Below are 20,881 nucleotides of genomic sequence, written 5' to 3' on the forward strand. Positions count from 1 at the left end.
TATGTTTGTGTGTGTGTATATGCTTATTTTTATATGCATTTTCTGTCCAGCTATTCTATTCCAACACTGTTCATTTATGTAGAATGTTAATTGTGAAACCATGTAATACAGGTTGTTTTTGGATTATGCTGAAACCTCTTGAAAGGAGACATCTTTGAAAATATCTTGCTGATGAAGCTTGTAATTGATTTCAGGTACTGTTTTAATACACATTTTGATATCTGAATCTACTTGATGTAGTCTGTAATATTGTTATACTATAAACCTTTCTTTTTTGTTTTTGATTGTGCCAGATATATTTGCATGGTGATAGGCTTGAGCATTACTTTTATCTTTAGTAGATAACCAGATAGGAGGACAAGAGTCTAGACCAGTGGTCTCCAAACTGCAGCTCGGGAGCTAGATGCGGCCCTTTTGTTTGCTTTTATCCAGCTCTTGAGGCACTATTTTCATGCACTGATACCAACAATGAGGCATAATCCCACCCCCACCCCCCACTGACACTAATGAAGGGGCAGAGATACTCCTAATGACACAAAAGATGGTGTACAATTCCTCCAAATAACACCAACAATGAGGCCCAATGACCCCAACAATGGTGCACTTTTCCTCCCACTAACACCAAAGATTCAGCATTTTTTATTTCTATGAACATTGGGACCTTTTCTACTCCCAATACCCACAGTCTGACACCCCCCCCCCCTCTTAGGTCGGAAGGACCATAAACTGGCCTTTTGGAGACCCCTGTTCTAGACTCATGCTGCCCAACCTGTGGCCACATGCAGCATGAGTCTAGAACAGGGGTCTCCAAACTTTCTAAGCAAAGGGCCAGTTTATGGTCCTTCAGACTTAAGGGGGGGGGGGTTAGACTGTGGGCATTGGGAGTAGAAGGTGACAACCACTGATCTAGACTATTGTTGGCCATACAAGTAACTTTATAACTCTTCATTTATAATAATTTGATGAAGAATACTGTTTCTTCTAGAACTGCATTGTACTAAATAGATAATCTGACAACACACAGTAGTTTTTAGTAAAAAGAAAAAAATTGCACTTGGTGGAAAATCTGATTGTGACCAAACTGATCTTTTTCTTGTGTTCAGTGTTTTGCTTCTGATTGAAAGACCATTTAAAAAAAAATATGGAATCTGTGACTGAATATTTTCTTATTACCTGTATGGCTATCATGGAGGTGTCTCCCTAACACAGCAGACTGAGTAGATTGGTACAAACATAGTGAGCCCGACATTACCTGCTGGTTAGAACCTGATGCGTACTCATGTGTATGTATGTGTGTGTGTGTATCTGACCCTGTAATGTTACCTCAGGCTAGATAGATTTTTAATGAGGAGAAATCTTTTTTGAAAATATCCTATTCTTAATTTGCATGTGGGTAAATATGAAATATTGCATATGAAACATTTCATATTTATCAATTTCCAGGTAGCTAGTCTAGCACTCCAGGGTATCAGGTTTTAGACATTTGGTTTACTGTTGCTTTTCACCTACTTTACAACCACCAAGCGTTTTTAGACGTCAGAGTTGTAGAAGTGTATTTCTGATGTGCCATTTATAATTGGTATTTTAGATGTAATACAAGGGTGGCCAGGTCATCTGTGATTGATTTTCACTTTGAACTGAATAAATAAATATCCGCAAAACAAAGGCAGCAGCAGATTGAAGGTTAGGGATTTAATTAATTGATTGTGGGATTGTTTGTTTTTTTTAGTGCCTTTACCACCCTTATCCTGCACATTAACCCCCCTCATCTCCATCCTCCCACTGTATGTGACCCCTTCGCCTCCTCCCTTTTGTGTATGACCTGTACATTATAATTTAATGCCTTTCGGGGTATCAGGAAGGAATTTTTTTTCCCCTGCATGAGTAAGATGGACCGTGCTTTGCTGGGGGTTTTTTGCCTTCCTCTGGATCAACTGTGGGTATAGGATTATAACTTTTTTTTTCAGCCAGACTAACTATGTAACTATAATGATGTGGTGTATCTAATGCACCACTGTCAACTTTTATGTATTAATCACCTCAATACAGAATTTTTTTTCAAAATGGCAGAAAATAAGATTACCTTCCTTGCAATAAGGGGTCATTTTGAGGATGTTGGGGAAAGTTTGTACTGTCCTGACATTTTTTTACTTGCAATGGTTTATAATAAAAGGTTTGGGGAATGTTTTGTTTCTAGAATTTTAGTCTTTTTGCTACAGTAGCAAATACAAAAATCCAGTGGTTATTCTATACCACCAAACAAACGTTCTGCCTAAAAAAAAAAAATTTGAAAATTTAACTTTTGTTACTGTTTTTGCCAAGTAACTGTTTAGCTGTCACCACTGTGATTACTGAAAAATGGCCCAGTAATGAAAGGGTTTTACAGACTTGTACTCAAGTGGTTAAATGCCTAAATAGGGTGGACATGGACACACACCAATTTGGGTGAACTTAAATGACTTGGGAGGAGAGACTACTGTTGTCTAGCAGAAGCAGTCAACAGATAAAGAGAAATTGATGGGCTTTCTTGTTAGCCTAGCATGCAATGAATGCACATACGCATGTGATGTGTTTTTTTATATGTAAAATAAAGACTGTATACTAACCTTAACTAAAAACTGTTATAGTGTAGTCTCACCTCTTCTTCAGCTTCACAGAATGTATATTGTGTTTTAGTGACTTCATCTTCGTGTGTTTTTTATTTGTTTATAAACTTTTTGATGTACTTTAACAAAATGATGCAAAAGCAAGTGTTTTAGAACAGCCAATCAGATTGTAGCTTTGCCTTTTGTTAAAAGGTGAAACAATACTTTTCTTCCATTTTTATATACAAAAATCTGTGTTACTGTAGTGTGAAATACATACAACATTACATTTTAAATTAAGAGTTAAATGTGCTCATCATATTTGCTTGCTAGCATATTTTCTGTTGATTCACTGCTATAACTTTTAAAGATGCAACTGAATGTATGTCATCATTGTGCTCCTTGTTGTGCAGAACTGTGGATTACAGACCCTGATAAAGTAGAGCATTCATGTAAACTATATTTTACTGAATTTAAAGCCAGTTTTACCTTAAAAATGGCAAATTGGTAAAGCATAAATTGAATGCAGGCATCAGTAGGCAGCTACAGGATGTTTCATATATCGTGCAGAACCCCACTGAAGTCCATAAGCCCAAGCTATTTTTTAGGCTTAAAGGCCCTTTCACACCAGGTGCAGTTAGATGCATTTTTGACTGCACTCCAATTGTATAGACAGTCCAAAATCCAGGCTATCCTATGGGCATAGTTCACACCAGTGCAGCGCAGTCACAAAAAATAGAGCATGCTGCGTTTTTCCGCATCACAAACTCGCAAATGTACTTAAGCTCATTGCAGTGCACATAAAAGCCCAAGGAAAGAAAGAAGGAAGTGACCTCACAGGACAAATGCAGATAGAACAACATGCATTGATCGCATTCAAATGTGCATAAAAACATGTATCAAATTCATGCAAATGTGCAAAGGAAAAACACGCAGTAGATGTGCAGTTTCTAGTTTGAATGGGCCCTTACTGTCAGTCCATTACTGGGATGGGTGATGGAGGTATAGGAGGGAGAGCAGAAATCCAACTTCGGGAACAGAATTCCCATAATAGAGTGCTTTGCTAAATATATGAAACTAGGAGTCTGTTTTCAGTGTATTCTGACTTTAACTAGTACTTGACTGTCACAGTTTGAAAAATAAATAAAGGTTCACTGCAAAGAAAAGAATTCATAATCCCCTGTAAGGCCACCAGTGCCACCAGTCTATGTTCTTTTGTAGAGCTAAAGCTTAATGTAGAATCCGCATCATACAACATTTCTGAGTGTCCGATATATGGTCCTATCTGATGGTTCTTTGTGTTGGTCCCTACATCACTATTGGACTCAGTGCATGTAGAGAGAGCAAAGACTGGTGACATGGGAGGAGGGAGGGTGAGTAATTGATATAGGAAAACCCTTTGTTCTGGTGTTGTTACCTTAAGGTAACAACAGATTCACATTATGCAAACTCATTTCTGGTGTTTTCATGTTTGTGTAATTACTATGTGATTTACATGATGGGTTTTTTTTGTTTTTTAAGATCGAGGCAAGGGACGTCAGCGGCAAGCAATTCTAGGAGACCACCCATCATCTTACAGATATGATGGTTATGGTAAGAATCTTGCACTCTTCAAGATGAATGTAGATATGTTACTTTTTTAAATGACTATCATATGTGCCATGTAGAATCAAATTTCATTTAAACCTTGCTCTATTTTTTACATAAAACATAGTGCTTAGCATATCAAACACAAGTTTAGGAGTAGGTGCCATTTTTAAGGTTTGCTACACGGGTCACGGGGATTGACAATTGTACTGTAAAGTTTAAGTTCACCTTTTGACAAAAAATAATAAATGCACTTTTTTTTTTTGCAGGTAAAAAAAATGTGCTTTGTTATCTTCTGTTGCAGGAGCCTGTAAATCATTGCACCAGTGATCAGCAAATCCCTGGTGCTATGCAGGACTCTTGCAGACCTGTCAGTATATCTGTCTGCTCATACGATAAACACTTAACAGAATCAATGAACTACCACAGCACTCACAGTGCCGTGGTAGTTCATTGAGAGCTACAAGCCAACAGCCGCTAAGGCTATCTGGACTTGTAGTTTTCTCCTTCACGGAATACAGTTTTAAAATTTTGACAGCTGGCGGGAGGAAAAGAAGCCCTGCTAACTATCAAAATAGAGGAGCTTTCTTTCATAACGTGTTAAATGTTACACCTCGAATATGGGTGTAATATGTTATGAAAGGTGAACTTATCCTTTTAAAGTAAATCTTTTCTGATTAAGGAGATAGGTGTGGCAGTTAAATTAACCTGTTGCTTTGACCTGCACAGGCAGCATATTCTATAATCGTCAGACAACCTGTCTAATCTACTGTTGATTTTTAAAGGGGGAGAAAGCTTTCAGTACATAGTGATTATATTGAGCAACCCACAGTTTTGTTGAAGTTATCATGGCCATCACAATTATTTAGTTTTGTGTTTGACTAGATGGTGTTTTTTGTTTTCTTTTCTGTGTTCTCATGTATAAAGTGAACAAGCTTATTTGGTACCAATTTGTTTTAAGAGAAAGGGAAGTAACAAGTGGTGCATTTACAGTATATTAAAGTATAGGCAAAACTTTTGTAGAGCAAGTGAAGGTTATAACGCCTGTCAGATTTTTTTTTTTTTCTTTGTCCCATTGTGGAGATTTCCCTTCACTTCCTATCCCATAGCGAAACAGGAAGTAAGAGGATATCCCTGCAAATGTAATTTCTTGAGGACCCCCAGGTCACAAAAACAAATGTCCCAATTGGAAGATTTCCCTCTCTCTTACTTTACCGGGGACAACTGAAAAATTTGGGATTTTCTTTTACTGTCACTTTCAGTGTTAATGGTAAACAAGACATCTCCCTAATGGGGGCACAAACTTGACAGGCGTTCTAATCCATCTCCACTCTATTCAAAACTGGGGGGGTGGCAATTATTGCCTTTTTAATTAGACCCTTTTTTTTCCCCTTTTTTTATTTGAATTTGCATAGTAAATTAAAAAAAAACGAGCCTCTGGGCATTCCCTGGCTTAGTGCACAACAACCTGTAACAATATGAAACATTTACAGTAGCTCAGCAACCTCCCACAAGAGGTAAAAATGATAGCAGAGCAGTCAAAAGTCATTTGCGCCAGCAGCAAGAGAAGACATAAGGAGTATATGAATTTGGAAGGGACTCTCGAGTCATCACTGGATTCATATAGCTTGGATAACTACTAAACGGCAGAGCTTAGCATGTCCCTTACAATCAGACAACCATAGAGTACAAAAAAACAAATGACATGAGCTCTACTATAGTCTCAATTAGGAAATAAAGATCACTGAAACACTCCCTCCAATAACCATGGCCAATGGCCACTAGGGGGTTCACCGTACCACTTGATTGGGACTTGCATTAGTGGTGGACAAAGATTCATGCCATATATCCCATATCTTATGAACCGTTTTTTGGGCACCCTCTGGAGATGTAGGTTAGTTTTATAGAGGGGAACAACTGAATTCACCAGGGCCTTCCAGCTATGAAGTGATGGGGGTGTAGCAGACATCCAATTTTCCTGGCATAGAAGAGCAATAGACAATCAGAGTCCTAGTTGCCCTAGTGAATGCCAAGCCATGTACTAAACCCAGGAGACAATATGGGGACAATAGCAAAAGATATGGAAGAAGTCAGCTTAAGTACCGGCAAATCGCCAACATAGAGGGGACACTGGGATATATTCTATGTAGTCTATAGTGGATGAAATAAACCATACAAAAAAACTTAATTGTATTAGTCTATCTCTTGTTGCTACCAACTGCAAAAAGTGGGTAATCCCAAATATCTTCCCAATTTTCCCCATCAAGTTCTATGACTTTTCAATCTGAATGGGCCAAAGTTCGTATGAATGGAGGGCAAAAGTGCTTTATAAATGACTGATAGCAATTTAGAGAGGAATCGCGCAAAAGTGATTCCAAGTCATCTGGGATCAAATGTATCGCATCAGGACCAAATTGAGACCAAAAGGCATGGCGGAGTTGCAAAAATCTAAAGGAGTGGGAATTTGAGAGACCATAGTGTTTCAAGTGAACAAAGGTAAGTAAGGAGCCTCTTTTGCAAATATTTTCCAAATATTTGTTTCCTTTCAAGGCCCAAATCGAGAGATCTAGGATTTTTGAAATTCTGGGAGTGAAGGGTTATACCATAGTGGAGTACATGGAGACCAAAAGTCAGAGGTGGAAGAACGTTTAAGCATAGTTAGAGTGTTACTAAACCCAGGACCCTGCATTCACTATATCTGGTCTTCTACAGTACACAGACCATGGAAATGCAATTATTTTAGTAAATATAAACTGCTAAATACTTTTTCTCATCAGCAGTTAGAACAGTCTTGGGACTTCTATCAGTGTCCAGCTGAGCACTGGTTAAAGCTTGTAGGAGGAGTTTTCATTCTGCTCTAGGAAGATGCAGGACCCCATGATCTCTGTCTGAACAGTGCTGTTTGGCCCTGTGCTGATCACATGCACTCTCCCAAGAAAAAAAAAAACTATCACACCAAACTAAGCATGTGCAGAGTGACTCCACACAATATGTCTTATCAGGAGGGGGGGGGGGGGGGATAGACACCGAAAGAAGGGGAGGGTCAGAGAAGTCAGGATCAAACAGCGGTTTTAAACAATGCATAGGATTAATCCCTCCGGTTCCACAGTGAGTATAACCAGCATGCTTTACTGCATATAGACTGATTTTGTTGTGGGTATAGTAACACTTTAATCGTCAGGCCTTAAGGATGGCCTTTGTGGATAAAGTACGGACTGAGAATGGAGCCTGAACACCCCGGTAAAGCAAGTTTCGAAGCAACCAGAGTGCGCCACCTCCAGGACAGCCATTAGTTTTACTTTAACAGTTCTAGTGTGTATATATCTACAGTGCAAGCAGTTTTAATCAATTTTTAAACTCAAACGCTTTTTTTTGGGGGGGGGGCACGGGAGTATGCCAGTTTCCTGGCTGTAATGCCGAAGCTTTGGCTTCAGCTCAAAAGAAATAAAGTATGAATACATACCTGCGCTACAGAATAATTTAAATAAGTAGACCCAGCTTCTGCCACAAAGTGCCAAAGCACGTTGAAAACTAGACAAAACAAAAACCCTACAGGGGGTGCAGCTCTGTCACCAACAAACTGCTTGTACTATTACAAAAATTCAGAATTTGTGTAAGAATTTCTCCAATAGCTGAGGTGAGATTCTCATGCGAGCAATCCAAGTGACCCCAAACTTCCCCCACACTCGCCAGATGCTATTGAATCAAAGGAGCTTTAATTGCACCCAGGGACAGACTTCAACGTTGTTTCATATGTAATGTTAATTGTTCATTACACATCCCAAATATAAGATGGAACATTCGATGCCAAGGAGAGAAGAGAAAGCTTGCCATAGCGAAATACCATTTATTGAATAAAAGAAGTAAAAGGCAATGCACTTACATAAGCTTGCATGTAGATTTCCTGTATCAGAAAGTGCTGCTGTACTTGTATCCAGCGTACGCTCCAAAGAGCGGATATGGTGTCACCGGAAGTTCCCACGCAACATGTTTCACCCCTCGTAAAGGACATCTTCAGAAGTGAGTCCTGAAGACTCCTCCTCCTAAAGATGCCCTTTACGTGTTGGGCAGGAAAGTCTGGTAACATCATATCTGCTCTTTGGCGGGCATACTGGATATGAGTGCAGTGGTGCTTCCTGATACAGTTGATCTATGTGTATGCTTATGCAAGTGCATTTCTCTTCTCTACTTGGCATTGATTGTTCTATCTATCTATCATTTTAGTAAAAACGTCCGGTCCGAGCATGTAGGCCCTTTACAAAACAATCTACAGTGGGTGACTGGGGACAAAGAGAAGGTAAATTTATTAAATAATAAGGTAAAACTAAATACAACAAAATTACCTCTCCCAAGGTGGGAAACCAGATCTCAAAATTAATGATTAAATCACTGACTCCCCTATCGTGTTAATAGTGTGGTCCTTGAAAACCAAACTTGGACCAAAAAGTAGCTAAGAGATCAGTCACATCTGATTAATGAAAGCTAGACTGGAACCCTAATTGGATTTTATAGAGAGTACAAGTCCAGTACTAAAGACTTCTGCGATAAGATGTATCCCCGTAGCTGAATGCATTGGTGCACTGGCAGGAGACAGGTTCGGAAAGCTCACAACTTGAGCGTATTGGATACAAATTTGCTAATGAGTAGCTTAAATATAGCCAAACACTGCCAGCTCAAGGTTAGCCTGGTTAAAGAGACACATAGAGTGGTAATGACATCAAAAGGCTAATTGCAGTTCATATAAAAAGTGTGAAACGCTAATTCCTTTTAGGTGAGGCTAATAGCCATTAAGTTGAGATAAAGTTAGTTTAATGCACGTACAGCGGCAGCTGCTCCATAGACTGTGCCAGCAGGCTCTCACCACTCCAAACAATGTTGCAGCTCTCCTTGGTAATGTTCAAATCTCCACTTGAAATTTTGCATAGTAAGACGAGATATATTTTCCGGACTCGACCAGACACTTACAGCCTCCAGTTCCCAGCCAGGTCAGATGGAGTGTCCCCTGGTTAATAGTGCTCAAGGCGGGAATCCTGCGTAGTTGAACGGAGGTGGCGTGGAAGTTCCCACCATGCACGATCACCTTGTTAGGCGGGTACAGACACCACCACCAGTGAGGCTGTGGCCCGGGTCTGGCTGACGATTGTTCTTTTATTTATATATATATATATATATATATATATATATATATATTGTGGGAACTCGCTTCAACGTGGTAGAGCTTTGAAACGCAAACAGCTACTCGCTTTCTTTTTCAGGGCCTTTTTAGCCCACTTTTATTTACAAGAAAGTTCAAACATAATGCTTCCCACGCAGGGGTATCCACCAACAAAACAAAGATTCAGCCTCCTGGCTTACACACAGTTCAATGTCAGTCTTCTGCAGACTCTTCCCAAATTATAGCCACTAGCACACAGCTAGTCTGGCTTCCACCTGACTCCAAGGCAGAGACCTCCCGTCTGCCAGGGTGGAGCCCTGCTGACTCCTAGCTGCCGGGGTGGAGCCCAGAACCCTGGTCCTGACTCTCTCTAAAGGCCTGCACACACCTGTGCAATCAGTCTCCTGGCCATTCCCAAAACCTGGTCCCAGGATTGGAGATTTCATCCCTCCCAGATCTCTTTGAAATCTCCCGGCTCCAGATCCCAAAACAGACCTTACAAACAAAAGAGAGTGAAAAGCCACTTTCCTCCGTATCAAACATTTACCCTGGAGCCCCTCAACCTGCCTTGTTGAGAATCCTGGGTGACTGATCACCACACTGTCACTATATATATATATATATATATATATATATATATATATAATCACACACACACAGTTGTGTTCAAAATAATAGCAGTCAGACATCACTAACCTGATCAATCACTATTTTTGATAGAAATTATATTTCTACATGGCAAAAAATTTACTAGCAGGTGTAGTAGAGTAATAGAAATCCAACAGACCCAACAGTCATGACATGCATGCTGCTGATTCTGTGTAATTGAATCACTAATTGAAAAGGGCATGTTCAAAATAATAGCAGTGTGGAGTTCTATTGGTGAGGTCATTCATTCTTTGAAAAACAGGTGGCAATTATTGCCCTTATTTAAGGAAGGAAGGCAGCAAATGTTGTACATGCTGGTTACAGTGCATTTCTCTCTGAAATTCTGAGGAAAATGGGTAGTTCCAGACATTGTTCAGAACAGCGTACCTTGATTAAAAAGTTGTTTGGAGAGGGGAAAACATATAAACAAGTGCAGAAAATGATAGGCTGCTCAGCTAAAATGATCGCAAATGCTTTAAAATGGCAACCAAAACCTGAAAGACGTAGAAGAAAGCAAAAAACTACCATTCGAATGGATAGAAGAGTAGCCAAAATGGCAAGGACTCGGCCAACAATCAGCTCCAGGAAGATCAAAGAAGGTCTAAAGTTACCTGTGAGTACTGTTACAATTAGAAGACGCCTATGTGAAGCCAAGCTATCTGCAAGAAGCCCCCGCAAAGTCCCACTGTTGAAAAAAAGACATGTGCTAAAGAGTTACAATTTGCCAAAGAGCACATTGACTGGCCTAAAGAGAAATGGCGCAACATTTTGTGGATTGATGAAAGTAAGATTGTTCTTTTTGGGTCTAGTGGCCAGAGACAGTTTGTCAGACGACCCCCAAACACTGAATTCAAGCCACAGTACACTGTGAAGACAGTGAAGCATGGTTGCGCAAGCATCATGATATGGGGACTGTTTCTCATACTACAGTGTTGGGCCTATGTATCGCATACCAGGGATCATGGATCAGTTTGAATACATCAGAATACTTGAAGAGGTCATGCTGCCTTATGCTGAAGCGGAAACGTGCAACATCTTGGTTCCAGACCAACAAGATTGATGTTATGGAGTGGCCAGCCCAATCCCCGGATCTTAATCCAATAGAAAACTTGTGGGGTGACATCAAAAATGTAGTTTCTGAGGCAAAACCAAGAAATAGAGAAGAACTGTGGAATGTAGTCCAATCGTCCTGGGCTTGAATACCTGTTCACAGGTGCCAGACGTTGGTTGACTCCATGCAACACAGATGTATAGCAGTTCTCATAAACAGTGGTTATACAACTAAATATTAAGTGATTCAAAGGAAAGCAAAATCTTGAAACATTTTCCAGTTTATATAGTGAATGTTTGAGTTTGTAAAGAAGAATACAAACACTGCTATTTTTTTGAACAGTCTAATATTCAGTTTTCTTCAATTTTTTTAGAGGAACAACGCAAATTTGATATATTTTTCATCATGTTTTGATTTGGAATAGAATGTGTAGAGTTCCCAATGCATTTGTGTGTATGGAAATAAAAGCTATTAGAAGGATTTTGAGCTTTATTCACTTTTTCCAACACACTGCTATTATTTTGAACACAAGTGTGTGTGTGTGTGTGTGTGTGTGTGTGTGTGTGTGTGTGTGTGTGTGTGTATGTGTGTGTATAATTCGTATATTAGTCCTTAAAGAATTGAGCTCTGTCATTTCAAAGCCATTGTCTCTCATTTTTAGGGACTCTTTAATGACTGGCATAGTACCACTGGATTGGTGTAAGGCCAGTGTGGTGCCTATATTTAAAGAGGGGTCAAAATCTTTACCAAGTAATTATAGACCTGTTAGTTTATCTTCTATAGTTGGGAAGATACTGGAGAGTTTAATAAAAGATCACATACATGAGTTTTTGCTGGGAAAACAATATTTTAAGCAACAGACAGCATGGATTTATGAAAGACAGAATTTGTCAAACAAATCTGATTTCTTTTTATTAGGAGGTGAGCAAAACCTTGGACAGAGGGGTGGCAGTGGACGTGGTATACTTGGATTTTGCAAAAGTGTTTGCCGCAGTTCCCCTCACACAGCTACAGTATCTCACAGAAGTGAGTACACCCCTCTCATTTTTGTAAATATATCTTTTCATGTGACAACACTGAAGGAATGACAAATGACACTTCGCTACAATGTGACAGTGAGTGTACAGCTTGTAGAATAGTGTAAATTTGCTGTCCCCTCAAAATAACTCAACACACAGCCATTAATGTCTAAGCTGCTGGCAACAAGAGTGAGTACACCCCTAAGTGAAAATGTCCAAATTGGGCCCCATTTTCCCTCCCCGGTGTCATGTGAGTCGTTAGTGTTACAAGGTCTGAGGTGTGAATGGGAAGTAGGTGTGTTAAATTTGGTGTTTGCTCTCACTCTCTCATACTGCTCACTGGTGCTGGATGTGTCATGGTCTGGGGCTGCATGAGTGCTGCCGTCACTGGGGAGCTACAGTTCATTGAGGGAACCATGAATGCCAACATTTACTGTGACATACTGAAGCAGAGCATGATCCCCTCCCTTTGGAGACTGGATTGCGGGCCAGTATTCTAACATAATGGCCCCAAACACACCTCAAAGACGACCACTGCCTTTGTAAAGAAGCTGAAGGTAAAGGTGATGGACTGGCCAAGCATGTCTCCAGACCTAAACCCTATTGAGCATCTGTGGGGCATCCTCAAGTGGAAGGTGGAGGAGCGCAAGGTCTCTAACATCCACCAGCTTTGTGATGTTGTCATGGAGGAGTGGAAGAGGACTCCAGTGGCAACCTGTGAGCTCTGAGGAACTCCATGCCAAAGAGGGTTAAGTCAGTGCTGGAAAATAATGGTGGCCACACAAAATATTGACACATTGGGCCCAATGTGGACATTTTCACTTAGGGGTGTACTCACTTTTGTTGCCAGCGGTTTAGACATTAATGGCTGTGTGGAGTTATTTTGAGGAGACAGCAAATTTACACTGCTATACAAGCTGTACACTCACTACTTTACATTGCAGCAAAGTGTAATTTCTTCAGTGTTGCCACATGAAAAGATATAATAAAATATTTCCAAAAATGAGAGGGGTGTACTCACTTCTGTGAGATACTGTAGTGTGTAAGGTAAACTCTACAGGCTTGGAAAAATCCATATGTAAATGGATAGAAAACTGGCTAAAAGATCGTATTCAGAGGGTAGTGGTTAATGATTCATACTCTGGTCTAGGGTTGTTAGTGGTGTACCCCAATGTTCAGTGTTGGGACCCTTACTTTTTAATATATTTATAAATGATATAGAGTCTGGGTTTAAAAATACCATTTCAGCCTTTGCAGATGACACCAAGCTGTGCAGTGGAATAACGTCCTTACAGGATGTCTCCAACTTACAAACCGAACTCCGTCCACTATTTAATTGGGCAACTATGTGACAAATTAGGTGTAATGTTGATAAATGTAAGGTTATGCACTTGGGGGCTAAGAATATGCATGCATCATACATACTGGGGGGGGAGGTACAATTGGGGGAACCAATGGTGAAGGATCTGAGAGTTCTGGTATAATGGCATGCAATGCCAAGCTGTGGTTTGTAAAGCGAGAAAAATCCTCTCTCGTATTAAGAGGTATAGACTCCAGAGAGAGAGATCATTTTACCCCTGTACAAATCATTAGTAAAGCCTCATCTGCAATATGCAGTTCAATTTGGGACACCAACGGACAAAAAGAACATTGGGGAACTGGAGAAAGTACAGAGAAGGGCAACCAAACTGTAAGAGGCATGGAGGATCTCAGCTATGAGGAAAGATTAGAGGAACTGAATTCATTCTCTGTTGAGTAGAGGAGAATAAGGGGGGATACGATCAACATGTATAAATACATCAGTGGTTCATATAGTGAACTCGGTGTAGTTATTCACTCTTTATGTCTGGAGGAAAAGAAATTTAATCTCCAAACACGGAGAGATTTCTTCACAGTAAGAGCTTTGAAAAAGTGGAATAGACTCCCTCAAGAGCTGGTTCTGGCCAGCTCAGTGGATTGCTGAAAAAAGGCCTGGATTCTTTCTTGGATACACAGAATATAACTGGTTACTATTTATAGGTAAAGTTGATCCATTGAATATCCAATTTGCTTCTTGGGGGACCAGGAAGGAGTGCAGGAGCAAATTGTATCATGCTTTGGTGGGTTTTTTGCCTTCCTCTGGATCAACTGTGGGTATAGAATTAGAATTTTTTTTCTTTTTTTAACTGGATGGACTTTTGCTTTTTTTCAGCTAGACTAACTATGTAACTAATTAGCTATATATAGGCAACATATGAACAATTGACATTTCATGTGAAACAACGTTGAATTCGGTCCCTGGGTGCAATAAAGCTTAGTTTGACTCCCTTGATAAAACAAGGAGTCAGTAGCATCTGGTGAGTGAGGGAGAAGTTGGGGTTCACTTGGATTGCACTTTGGTAGCACACATGAGAATATCACCTCAACCTTTTGGATGAATTCTTGCACAAGTCATAAATTCTGCATTTGGGAATAGTACAAGCACTGTGCACTTTATTGTAGCAGACTACAATACATTATTAGGTTGGACTGTGTTTACACATTTATTTTGATTTTATATTGAGTTCAGTTGGTGACCTTTTGCTGCACCCCCTGTAGGGATTTTGTTAAACTCTGTGGAGCTGATTTATAAAGAGGAGGTATGGCAATACCACAACCATACTTTGCTTTACAAAATTACTGCATATTTACAGTGCATTCATAAAATTACTGCACATTTAAAATGCATTCATAAAGTATAAAGACCCCCTTCACCATTTTCAGGTTTGTTATGTTGCAGCCGATAATACAGTTGTTTAAATTCATATTTTTTTTCTAATTAAACTACACTGTACCCCATAATGACATAGTGAAAACAGAATTTTAGAAATGTTTGCAAATACAGGTGTACCTCAGTTTACGAACGCCTCGGTTAACGTAATTTACAGTTTACGAATGATAATCCACTGACAATAACGCCTCGGTTTACACATTTTTTATGAATTTTTTTCGCAATACAAAGTATAAGTGAAGCTAAAGTGATTTCTTCACTATAGCTCACATAATTAGCTGTCACTTTCCCTGGAGCTAAGGGATACTCTGTTTCTTTTAGTTTAAACAAACTAAAAGGAAACCTTGATTCTTTTAACTCTGGGAAGTAAACTAAAAGGAAACTTTCTTTCCTTTAGCTGGGGGGAAAGTGACAGCTGATTCTCTGAGCTATAGTGAAGAAAAGAAAAAAGCCGGTAATTACATTTAAAAACTGTCAATGACCTAAAGTGACAGCTGCTTTTTTTTCTGACCTCCGGAACAAATTAATTGGCTTTCAGTGCATTCCTATGGGAAACCATGTTTCAGTTTACGAATTTTTCGCAATACAAAACTTCTTGGAGAACGCATTAAATTCGTAAACCAAGGTACACCTGTATATAACAAAAGAAAAAACTGAAATATCACATTGGCATAAGTATTCAGACCCTTTGCAAATAACACTTGAAATGTAGCTCGGGTGCCTCCCATTTCTCTTGATCATTGCTGAGATGTTTCTACACTTTGATTAGAGTCCACCTGTGATAAATTAAATTGATTGGACATGATTTAGAAAGACACACACCTCTATCCAGAGCTCAGAGACTGGATAATTGCAAGGTACAGATCTAGGGAAGACTACAAAAAAATTCTGCTTCACTGAATTTCCTCAAGAGCAGAGTGGCCTCCATATTTCTCAAATGGAAGAAGTTTAGCACAACCAGGACTCTTTCAAGAGCTGCTCACCCAGCCAAACTGAGCAATTGGTGGAGAAGGTCCTTTGTAAGAAAGATGAGCAAGAACCCGATGGTCACTCTGACTGAGCTCCAGAGATCCTGTGTGGAGATGGGACAAAGATCCAGAAGGACAATCATCACTGCAGTCCTCCACCGATCTAGGCTTTATGGCAGAGTGGGTAGAAGGAAGCCTCTATTTATTGCAAAACACATGAAAGCCTGCTTGGAGTGCTCAGTTTGGCCCGGTGACCAGCTCTTGGAAGAGTCCTGGTTGTACTAAACATCTTCTATTTGAGAATTAGGGAGGCCACTGTGCTCTTTGGAAACTTCAGTGCAGCAGAAACATTTTTGTTGCCTTCACCCGATACAGTCAGGTCCGTAAATATTGGGACATCGACACAATTCTAACATTTTTGGCTCTATACACCACCACAATGGATTTGAAATGAAACGAACAAGATGTGCTTTAACTGCCGACTGTCAGCTTTAATTTGAGGGTATTTACATCCAAATCAGGTGAACGGTGTAGGAATTACAACAGTTTGCATATGTGCCTCCCACTTGTTAAGGGACCAAAAGTAATGGGACAATTGGCTTCTCAGCTGTTCCATGGCCAGGTGTGTGTTATTCCTTCATAATCCCAATTACAATGAGCAGATAAAAGGTCCAGAGTTCATTTCAAGTGTGCTATTTGCGTTTGGAATCTGTTGCTGTCAACTCTCAAGATGAGATCCAAAGAGCTGTCACTATCAGTGAAGCAAGCCATCATTAGGCTGAAAAAACAAAACAAACCCATCAGAGAGATAGCAAAAACATTAGGCGTGGCCAAAACAACTGTTTGGAACATTCTTAAAAAGAAGGAACGCACCGGTGAGCTGAGCAACACCAAAAGACCCGGAAGACCACGGAAAACAACTGTGGTGGATGACCAAAGAATTCTTTCCCTGGTGAAGAAAACACCCTTCACAACAGTTGGCCAGATCAAGAACACTCTCCAGGAGGTAGGTGTATGTGTGTTAAAGTCAACAATCAAGAGAATACTTCACCAGAGTGAATACAGAGGGTTCACCACAAGATGTAAACCATTGGTGAGCCTCAAAAACAGGAAGGCCAGATTAGAGTTTGCCAAACGACATCTAAAAAAGCCTTCACAGTTCTGGAACAACATCCTATGGACAGATGAGACCAAGATCAACTTGTACCAGAGTGATGGGAAGAGAAGAGTATGGAGAAGGAAAGGAACTGCTCATGATCCTAAGCATATCACCTCATCAGTGAAGCATGGTGCTGGTAGTGTCATGGCGTAGGCATGTATGGCTGCCAATTGAACTGGTTCTCTTGTATTTATTGATGTGACTGCTGACAAAAGCAGCAGGATGAATTCTGAAGTGTTTCGGGCAATATTATCTGCTCATATTCAGCCAAATGCTTCTGAAGTCATTGGACGCCGCTTCACAGTGCAGATGGACAATGACCCAAATCATAATGCAAAAGCAACCAAAAAGTTTTTTAAGGGAAAGAAGTGGAATGTTATGCAATGGCCAAGTCAATCACCTGACCTGAATCTGATTGAGCATGCATTTCACTTGCTGAAGACAAAACTGAAGGGAAAATGCCCCAAGAACAAGCAGGAACTGAAGACAGTTGCAGTAGAGGCCTGGCAGAGCATCACCAGCGATGAAACCCAGTATCTGGTGACGTCTATGCATTCCAGACTTCAGGCTGTAATTGACTGCAAAGGATTTGCAACCAAGTATTAAAAGGTGAAAGTTTGGTTTATGATTATTATTCTGTCCCATTACTTTTGGTCCCTTAACAAGTGGGAGGCACATATGCAAACTGTTGTAATTCCTACACCGTTCACCTGATTTGGATGTAAATACCCTCAAATGTGTATTAACCCGAACTTTCACCTTCACCTTTGTTTCTAACAATTGTTAGAATTGTGTCGATGTCCCAGTATTTATGGACCTGACTGTATGTGCCTTGCAGTAATCCTGTCTTTGAGCTCTGCAGGCAGTTCCTTTTTTACCTCATGGCTTTTGCTCTGATACAGTATGCATTGTCAGCTGTGAGGCCTTTTATAGGAAAGGTTATGCCTTTCTAAATCATGTCCAATAAATGTAATTTACCACAGGTGAACTCAAATCAAGGTGTAGAAACGGCTCAGCAATGATCAAGAGAAATGGGAGGCACCGGAGCTAAATTTCAAGTGTTGCTGTAAATGGTCTGAATACTGTGCTTATGCAAATGTGATATTTTAGTTTTTCCTTTTCATATATTTGCAAACCTTTCTAAAATTCTGTTTTTCAATGTGTTATGGGGTACGAAGTTTAGATTTAATAAGAAAAAAATTTAAACTGTAGTATCAGGCTGCAACATAAAATTGAAAAAGTGAAGGGGGTTTGAATACTTTATATATAGACACTGTATAAAGCACAGCAATGTATTTTAGTAATGTGCCTAGCATTCTGCTACTCTTCTGAAAACAAAGTAAAAGTCACATGATTGACTCCTATGATAGAGCTTTCTCTGCTGGGCTATGCAGAGAGAACTTGGCAAGCTACTGCATGCTCCATGAATAGGCTGTAAAATGCTGTGAGCATGACGGGATATGAATATAACAGTGTGGATAGCGTTCTGTTCTCTTACAAACTGTCTCCTTTTAGAACCTCTGATGTGAAACCAGTATAAAGATGAAGAACACTCATCTGATATCTGTTTACATCTACTGAGAGTGCTATCAATTTCAATCATATTTTCCATTCCATTTGCAGAAATTTAGCCCCAAACCTGCAGAGAACCTCCACCATGCTTCACTGTTGCCTGCACAAAATCATTTGTATACCCACTCACAAACCCTTCTGCTGAGAAACCTACTCTGTTAGAGCCAGATGTTTCAATTTTTTTACTCTTCATTCCAGAACATCTGGTTTCTGCAGCTAGTGGTTTTTATACATAAGTGAGGCATTTGGCTTTCTTTCCGTCTCAGAGGAAAGGCTTCTTCTAGTCTCTGCTCAGTTTTCATTGTTGACTATTTTAATGCTTGTCCTCCAATTTTATTATACTTTTGCAGATGAGCTTGGACAGCATATAGGGAGACCTTGATGCATGATGACCACGTCTTGTCTGGATGCTGTAGATACTTTTTGGTGTGGTGTGAAATTTCAAGAATAAACCACCACATATATCGTAGTATACTAAATATTTATCGTATAGTTGTTCCTTGCCCAACTTTTGTTACTTTGGTCAACTTTAAGAAAGTAATGTGATCAGTCTGCTGTAGGCATGACAATAATTTCCTCAGTCTCCATCCCACTTGTGTTCACTTGGTGTAATATTTGAGATAGAAGAGAAGATAAGTATGTGATACTGTGATGGATTTTTATACTGGTTTGTTGCAGGGTAAGACTCAAGATTATTTGAGCTGTGTGTGATCGAACTTTACCTTTGAGTGTTTACAGATTGAGAGGTGGCAACAGTAGGGACTTGAGCTGTGTGAGACATGTACAGGCTACTGCTTTGACATTGGGATTTACCTAATGCCATGGATAAATATCTATGAAGTTGATGCTGACCCAGCATTATTTTAAAGAATATGTAGATCTAACATTTCATATTCCTGATTTCATATTCCCGATGTGTGCCTGCTGTACCATGTACTTGTATGAAAACGTATCCTGTTCTCTCTGTATTGCTTCCTTTGTGTGAAATACCTGGTGTTTCTGCCAGTCCCTCTTCTTTCCTATTAAAAAAAAACTGACCACACTAGACATGAGAGCCCAACGTGGTCAGTTCTCTAGTTGTGATGGGAACTCTGCATGCTCTCCTCCCAATGGTCTTGTGCCACACGGCCATTCACTGGGAAGATCAGTGTGCTGCTGTTTCTCCTCCCTTACCTCTTTGTGCATCTGAGGGTATGTGATAATTTACAAAAAAAGGTGGGAGAGGTTATTTATAATGCTTTTTATATCTATACACAAATGTTTTGCCTTTCATTTCTATTTTAAACTGTATGGGTTGTTTTTATAAGGTGAAGGTTTACATATACTTTAAGGAACCAAAAATGAAATCCTTGTTAGGAAAAGAAATTACAGATATGTTACACATACACATTGCATAGCGTGCTTGCATATCTCTAATGCCAGCCTCACTCTTCTCTCTTGTGTAAGCAGTGTCTGTTTATGCCATTTAAATGTAAAAGTTGCTGTATACTCAAAATTGTATGCTAACAAAGATTTTGCTTCTATCTGAAGGAAACCATGGCCCATTGTTACCTCTACCAAATCGCTATAGGATGGGTACTAGAGATACTCCAGAATTGGTGGCTTATCCTCTTCCTCAAACCTCCTCCTATTTTCATGGTGGACCTCCTGTTGGTTCAGTAGCCATGGTTAGTGGTCTTCATCAAGAGAAGATGAACTGTTCTCACGTTTTCAACCTCTTTTGCCTATATGGAAATGTTGAAAAGGTACCATTTTTGGTTTTCATGGGACATTTCATCCAAGTATTTTGAGTGCTATGCAAGCAGTCTAAAAATGTAGAATAGTGTTTTAAAATAAGCAGCTAAGGAAATTACTAAATAATATGTGGGGATGGGGAGTATTTATTAAACCAGTTGCATGTAAACTGTAGTGTAATTTTGTATGTTAGCGTGAGTTTTTGGGTCTTTTATTTGCAACCAAAGCGACAGATTTATTACTGCTTGATTGTACACTGATAAAGTGACTGTTTGTTTATTTTCTGTCCTTGACTCTAAGCATCTTTTTGCAAGTAATTTAATTATACATCTGTCAGAGAACTAAGAAGTGCAAAGGAACACTTTTAAAACCGTCACAGGCTAACTGAGTCTAATGCAACTTGTGTACAGTGTGATCTGAGGTAGCCTGGCATTGTCAGCCAGCCGTGTTGGTAAAAGCATAGTCCTTTTATATTCAAAAGTAGGCATATATAAAAACACAGCTTATCTGCAGCAAACAAAGAACACAAAAATAGTCCATACTTTTGGTTTAGAATTGCAAAGTTCGTTAAATGTTCGCTGCCACCATACAAGTCCTACTCTGTGTTTTTTGGGTTTCCTATTGGCCTCAGGGATCCCAAGGAGCAGGTTTTCA

The 20,881-nt window shown here is 39.7% G+C and overlaps 1 protein-coding gene across 1 annotated transcript in view; it reads left to right on the top strand.

Moving 5' to 3' along the window:
* HNRNPLL (heterogeneous nuclear ribonucleoprotein L like) overlaps positions 1 to 20,881 on the top strand; it is a 92,727-nt gene that overhangs the window by 49,183 nt on the left and 22,663 nt on the right. Inside the window, exons 7-8 of the mRNA XM_089694184.1 lie at positions 4,107 to 4,178; positions 20,024 to 20,238. Of these exons, the coding sequence (XP_089550310.1) occupies positions 4,107 to 4,178; positions 20,024 to 20,238 (287 nt within the window). The remainder of the gene's footprint in view (positions 1 to 4,106; positions 4,179 to 20,023; positions 20,239 to 20,881) is intronic.

This window comes from Staurois parvus, unplaced genomic scaffold, assembly GCF_062004578.1.
Source record: "Staurois parvus isolate SC_StPar_1 unplaced genomic scaffold, SC_StPar_1.0 ptg000655l, whole genome shotgun sequence".
NCBI lineage: Eukaryota > Metazoa > Chordata > Amphibia > Anura > Ranidae > Staurois > Staurois parvus.